This window comes from Hippopotamus amphibius, chromosome 7 (genome assembly GCF_030028045.1).
Source record: "Hippopotamus amphibius kiboko isolate mHipAmp2 chromosome 7, mHipAmp2.hap2, whole genome shotgun sequence".
Classification (NCBI taxonomy): Eukaryota; Metazoa; Chordata; class Mammalia; order Artiodactyla; family Hippopotamidae; genus Hippopotamus; species Hippopotamus amphibius.
The window spans coordinates 85847053-85853518 of NC_080192.1; the positions used below are offsets into that span (position 1 = coordinate 85847053).

General features: G+C 56.5%; 2 protein-coding genes across 3 annotated transcripts in view; one reads left to right on the plus strand and one right to left on the minus strand.

Moving 5' to 3' along the window:
* The window catches only part of M1AP (meiosis 1 associated protein), a 73272-nt gene extending 71393 nt beyond the window's left edge, over positions 1-1879 (plus strand). Inside the window, exons 8-10 of the mRNA XM_057743758.1 lie at positions 541-681; positions 1139-1150; positions 1649-1879. Coding sequence (XP_057599741.1) covers positions 541-681; positions 1139-1150; positions 1649-1816 — 321 coding nt within the window. The 3' untranslated portion in view covers positions 1817-1879. The remainder of the gene's footprint in view (positions 1-540; positions 682-1138; positions 1151-1648) is intronic.
* A 1032-nt stretch (positions 1880-2911) lies between these two features.
* On the minus strand, positions 2912-6302 carry DOK1 (docking protein 1). Of its 2 annotated transcripts, XM_057743712.1 has the most exons (5): positions 5610-6302; positions 4964-5263; positions 4723-4816; positions 4370-4554; positions 2912-4140 (listed from the first exon to the last, which is right to left on the minus strand). In XM_057743712.1, exons 1-5 carry the CDS (start codon positions 5667-5669, stop codon positions 3328-3330), a joined length of 1452 nt encoding a protein of 483 aa, XP_057599695.1. In that variant the 5' UTR covers positions 5670-6302; the 3' UTR covers positions 2912-3327. The 2 variants fall into 2 exon arrangements, with proteins under 2 accessions (XP_057599695.1, XP_057599697.1); XM_057743714.1 differs by lacking the exon at positions 5610-6302 and having other exon boundaries at positions 4723-4812; positions 4964-5069.
* Positions 6303-6466: the final 164 nt, after the last annotated feature.

The window sequence follows — 6466 nt, forward strand, 5'->3', positions numbered from 1 at the left end:
AGAGAGAGGTGGGCACGAGTTGCCATGGCTCACTCAGCGTCTCACTTCAGGGCCAGTGGTTCCTGGCACAGGATGTTGTGGCCGGAAAACCTGACTGCTTAGGAATGCTTTGCTTTAATGTTCTCCAGTTATACTCACCTCAAGGGCTGAGGACTCAGTGTACTTGCTTTGCAGACTGTGAGCACCCCAGCCCCGGACACACCCTCCCTCACAGCCTCGCACACTGGATCCCTTGTAACCCTCATGGCGCTCTGGCCCCTCTCAGAATCCTGTGACATGGTTCTCAGGGCCAGAGTGTTCAGTGTCCCTAACCACTCAGTTGCTGCTACTTCTTGTACCCTTGCCTGACACTTACCTCTCAAGCACCCAGACCTGGGGGCCAGAACACCCAGCAGGGCATGCATCTATCTCACATTCTTCAGTGAAGCCCTGGGTCATCACACCTCCGCCAGCTTCTCGTGCTCAGTTCTCTGCCTGACATCTTGGGTTCCGTGTCCTCAAGTCCCCCAGGTGAGGCTCCTCCTCCTCTCTCTTCCTCAGAGCATGCTGGACAACCTGGAGCTAGAATCCACCTACAACCCCTTGGAGGTTCGGAGCCACCTGTACTCACACCTGAGCAGCACCTTTGCCAAGCCTCAGGGTTGGCTCCACCCAAGCTGGGAGAGCCGGCCTCTGAGAAAGGTACTTCCCTCCCTCCCCTTTATCCCCAGAATTCCAGAGTCCTCTTCCCCTATCCCCAACTACCCCCATCCAAGAGAGTATCCTCCCTGGATCTGCTCTGGCTAAACAAGGGCCTACAGGGGAGGAAGAAAAAGAGCAGCCTTTTGCCCTAGAGGAAGAAAATTACAGCCCCTACCAGTAAGGGGGCTTTTCTTGCTTGGGCATTTACATAATGTTTAGGTATCTTAATTGCAGTGTTTGTGATAATTCATTAGTCATTTAACAGACCATTGTCCCACTAAGCAAACTGGCTTTACTAGAACTACAACCACAAGGTTCTGTTGAAAGAAAAGGCTTAAGGAAAAATCGGAAAAGAAATGCCCAGGGGAGGGGAAATTAGCATTTACTGAGCAGCAGTCATTTGCCAGGTTCTATGACACGTGCTCTCATATGTATTTTTCTCATTTAATCCTCACAGCATCCCTGCAAGGTAAGTGTTATGCTCATTTTACAGATGAGGAAAGGGAGGCTGACCAAGGTTAGTAGCTTAGAGACAGGGCTCTAGTGACAAGGGTTAAAAAGAGAGGAGTAATTGAAGGGGGGGATTTACTTTTATGAAATCCATGTTTTATAGTATTTGGGCTTCCCTTTGTGCCCTGATTAATCTTTTCCTTGTTTCTCAGTAACAGAGCCTATAGAAAAACCCCCACTTTGTCTTACCTGAAGTTACAAGAGTTTCCAAACTACAGTCAGTCTGGAGGTGGAAGCAGAGCCCATCACAAATTAGCTAGTAAGCAAATAAACAGAGGACACTCAGCCAGAAGACAGGCACTATGGAGGCTGGTGCCCAGGGGACTCCACTGCCCTGGGCCTTGAGGCTGTCACTCACGGGACATATGAAGGAGTTAGGACAGGAGGCCCAGCAGGGAATGGGACAGGAGATCAGGAACTGTCTGGTCTTCAAAGAAAGCTCTTGCTTTCTTTGCAGGCTGGGCCACTGCAAACAAATCGAGTTCGAGCCACAGTGGCCCCTCTGCCTATGACCCCAGCCCCTGGCAGAGCCCCCAAGATGCCAGCAGCAAGCAAAGCTTCCTCAGAAGTCTTCCAGCCTTCCATGGAGGAGGAGGAGGAAGAGGCAGACGAGGACTATCCCTAAGTCACCAGCACCATAGCAGAGCGTGCCCTGCTCATGCACATCCATGCCAAGGTCACACAATGGCTTTCTGTGGCCAGACTTGCCTCCTATCCACCTGAGCCTCTGTGAGCTCCAGGTGACTGGGAAACAGAGCCTCCCCCTCCTCTGCCTCAATGCGGCATTGCCCCACTCCTCAGGTTGGGAAGAGACACACCCAACCCTCTTCATTCTCCAAGCAGGGACTCATTTTTCTTTTGGATCATTTGATACTGTTAACACAAATGAAGATTAAAACCCAGTAAGTCTTCACCATTGTTGGGAGCATTCCCAGGCCCGAATTTCTCCTTGTAGTTCTGTGTAAGTAGGTGGATGAAGTCAGGTCACCTTCAGGAAACTGGACCTCAGGAGACAAGGATGAGGTTTTCAGAGCTCATGAAAAACAAGTAGGATTGCAATCTAAGCCTCATTCCAAAGCCCGTGACCTCCCACTATACCCACCACACTGCAATTTCCTTTAGCCTCCAAACAGAAAAAAGGTTGGTACCTGGTATCTACATGCAGTGTGTGTGTGTGTGTGTGTGTGTGTGTGTGTGTGTGTGTGTGAGAGAGAGAGAGAGAGAGACAAGGTGGGTTAGGCATCCTAGAGCTGAGAACAGGGGAGAGGGTGGTGTGAAAAAGACCTATTCCCTTCCTATTCCCCTCTCCTCACATCTGTCCATCAGCCTTCTTCTCCATCCACAGAATAACTACCATTTATAAAATGCTTACTCTGCACTTCAAATTTTATTAAGTACTTGAGAAATTTAACTCCTTTCATACAAACAACCCTGTGAGATTGTGCCTGTAATTAAGCTTCCCCATTTTACATAGAGGCAGCAAGGGAAACTGAGAGTTACAGATTTTACACCCAGGGTCACAGAGATAGGGTCAAGCCCCCATGGGCCTGACCTGAACACCCAGGCTCTGAACAACCACACTGCTTGGCTCCTCTCTCTGGGGCCCTTTCCTCCTTCAGTGGCCCCCAGCACCTTCCTGTTTCTCCTCCTGATCCCCTCCACATCTATTCAGCACATCCTGCCACTCTGTCCCCTCTGTGACTATACACACACATAGACCTCTTAAACCCAAACTGACTTTAATGAGAATAAAACTTAAAAAAAAAAATCTCTCTGGCAAAGAACAGTGCAGGGGGAAGGATCCAGACACAGCCCGGTGTCTCCCTAGAGCCTCCATGCAGGCCCCTCAAACTGCATCTACTCCGACCAAACATCCCTTTCCACAGTCCAGCAGCTATCCCCTCCTTTGGTGGGGACGACTTAGAGGAGCTGGCCTCCCTCAGATTCCATCCCTGAACCCTTGCCAACTGTCCCACTTCCATGACTTCTTGGGAGAGTTCATCCTTCCCTTGACTCCCCTTCCTGGTCTCTGCACACAGGCCCCTCTGGTTCCTGCTTGTTCTAACAAGTTTCTTTGATCCCCAGTGCCACCTCCCCATGGTACTCCTATCAGCAATCCCAGCCTTGCCCTACATTTCATATGGAGCCTTCTGACTTGGGCCCAGTTCTGTCAGTCCCTGCTCCAGAGAGCCCCCAGTCCCAGCTCCCTGAGGCCCCACTCTTCTGGACCTGGCTGTACAGGACCGTGTTTGAGCTATGGTCTTTGCTGCCGCTGCCAGTTGCAGCACCAGATTCAGAGAAGGCTGGACCCTGGGGCTTGGGAGCTGGGAAGGGCTTTGTGCTCCGAGGGGGTGGCACAGCGTAGTCATCAGTGGCAGGGTTGTAGGGGAGCTCGTAGCCCTCCTCCTTCACCCGAGCCTGGCACCACCAGGCATCCTTGGGCTCCTGAGGCAGATCATAAAGGCACCGGAGAGTGGCTGGGGCTAGGCCCTCAGGTTCATCATAGATGGGGTCTTCTTTGGAGTCTGTCAACTTGGCCTTTGTCAGCTGCTGCTGCACATGCTCACACAAGTCCCAGTAGAGAAGTTTCTTTAACTGTATCCCCTCCCCTGCCCGAGTAGGGGTGCTGTCCAGGGGGTCTGAGTATACAGAATCTTGGGAAGGGCCTGGAGGAATGCGCAGGGAGTCTAAGGGTTCAGCATACAGGGCTGGAGGGCTGCCTGGGAGCTCCTGGGGGCCCGGGGGGGAAGCCAACTTCCCTTCTGCCACTTCTCCTTCATGGGAATCGGCTCTGAGAACATCCTGCCCCTGGCCAGCCTTTCCCTGGGCCTTCTGTCGGTGGATAGCAGTCTCAACTGCCTGAAAGATGTCATTTCCCTGTGCCGTCTGGAAGGTGAAGGTTCCAGGGCCGGAGGGGCAGCGGCGGCCAGCCTCAAAAGAGAACATGACCTGAGAAGGGTGTGGAGGGAAGCACATTATCAGGAGCATCAGAGGAGGTGAGTCACAGGGCTGCAACTAGTTAGGGGACCAACAAAGAAGAGACCACCTGGGAAGGGAGGTGGGGTCATAGGCTAGGCAAGAAAGTTATCCAGAGGGCAGCTCCCCACCTTCCTGTCCTGCCCCACTCCTCCTACAGCTGCCCAACCCTGGGAGCCAGTCCTCCCTGACAGCACCGCACCTTGTCTCGGCCATAGCGACGCAACAGAGTGTAAGGCCAGGAAAGGAGTGGCTCCAGTATCTGACTCTGGGCCCCCACGGCCAGGAGAGTCAGCCTCTCAGCCTCCACTCTCAGCATGTAGGAGCCATGCAGGCCACAACGCTCAGCGGCTTCAGTCCTCTGCACGGTTACCCAGAACTGGGATCCTGGAAGGAATACACAATTAGACTGGCACCTGGCCAGGACTGGGGTAGGGGGAGGGAGCAGGTTGTCCAAGCACGCACTTGAAAGCCAGCTCTCAGAAACTTCCTACTTCCCCTTGTAGGACACCCTTTCTTTCCACCCCATCCCTGCTGGGGTTTTTCAGGCATCACCTTCCCAGACGGGGCTATACAGCGAGTTTTCCAGCATCTCCAGGGCAGAAGGCTTGGGTGGGTTCTCGGCAGGTGCCAGGGCCCAGCTGCCTTTCTGGGGTAAAGAAAAAGAGTATGGAGGGGACTGTAATCCCTCACCGCTGTTCCCAGAGTCTAAGCCAGCCCAGTTCCTCTGCCGCTGTAACTGCTCCCACCCCGCATCGCCTCTTGGGCCCAGTGCAGCTCGCCCCGGCCCCCTCACCGGAAAGGCATTTCGGCACAGCGTTTGCACCCAGGCGGCGCTGGACGGCGCGTCGGCCGCCAGCAGGTGAGAACGCTGTGCGGTGTCCAGGCGGAAAGCTGTGGCGCCAGGCTCAGGAGGGCTCTCCACGGCCACGGGGGCCACGCTCACACACTCCGCCAGACGAATCACTTTGCAGTCCAGGCGGCGCGAGCTCCCTCGGCCCCCTCCAGAGCTCGACCCCTTGTGGTCAAAGAACTCGAGCCGCGCGACACCGTTGGGGCTGGCCGGGTAGAGCACCGCCCAGGTCTTCCTCCACCTCTGGGGAAAGAGCGGAGAGACGCTGGGGAGGGAGCGCGCAAGCACCGGCGGCCTGGGCCCGGCAGGGAAGGAAAGACCCGTGCGGGCCGATTTCAGATCTGAGGCTTCCCGACGGCGGGCGGAGTTTCCCAACGAAGATGCGGCTCCGGCTCACCGGGGCTAGAGACGTACCTGGAGGCCGGCAAACGCTTCTCCGAAGTGTGTATAAAGCAATTTAGCGGGAACGTCACAGGGCTCTCCGGCTCCGGACGCCCCGCTCCAACCCGCTGCCCGCCGCCTCCCTCCATCTGGGCTCACTCGCCCACCCCTAGCTCAGACCGGGCTCGGCAACCCCTACCCACACTACCTTGGTACCGAAACGCTGACTCTGCAAAAACAGCGGCCCTTCCATCACGGCCCCGTCCATGGCCCCCGGCGGTTCCTTCCGAGCTTCCTGGCCCCGCGCACCCAAGGCGGGGAGGAGGGCGGGGCGGGGCTCGCGCGGGAGGCGTTCCCGCCCCACCCCAACCTCCCCAGACCGCTAAAGGGGAGGAAGGAGACAAGCCAGAAGGAAGGGGAGGGGGTACCCAGATAAGCTGGGTGATGCACCACCTCCAGGCCCGCACCACCTCCAGGCCCCCACCCCCAGCCCTGGGCCGCGCACAAGTGGCTCCACCGAAAGAAATCTCATGGTTTCGGTCAGAAGACTCTGGCGCCTAGGCTTGGGGCTGCATACGACGTCAGATGCTCAACGTGACATCAGAATGAAGACCGTGACATCGTCTCGAAAATGCTGACGGGCACCCTGGGGCATTGGAGGGACCTTATGGGCCTTCGTGGCTTCAGCTTCCCTGACCGGACACCCCCCACCCCCCACCCCCCCTCGGCCGGAGTTGGGCTGTGTGCGATCCGCGGAGCCGGGACGTGGGGGAAGGGCTGGGGACTAGAGACTGAAGACTTTCCGGAGCTCGGAGTCGAGTCGCCGCACGCGACGCAGCCCGGGACGGCCTGCGGCCCTGCGGCCTCTAGTGTGTCCCGCTCTCTGGCCGCAGCTGCCCGGCACCAGCCCGCTGGAAAAGAAAGCTTTATTAAGCTGGCTGGGAGGGGCGGGAAGAGGGGCGGGAGGGAGGTGGAGCGGCGGCTGCGGCCTGCTCCGAGGAGGAGGGGAGGAGAAGAGGAGAGAACTGGCCTGGGAGGGATCGAGGGAGAAGGCGGAATGTGGGA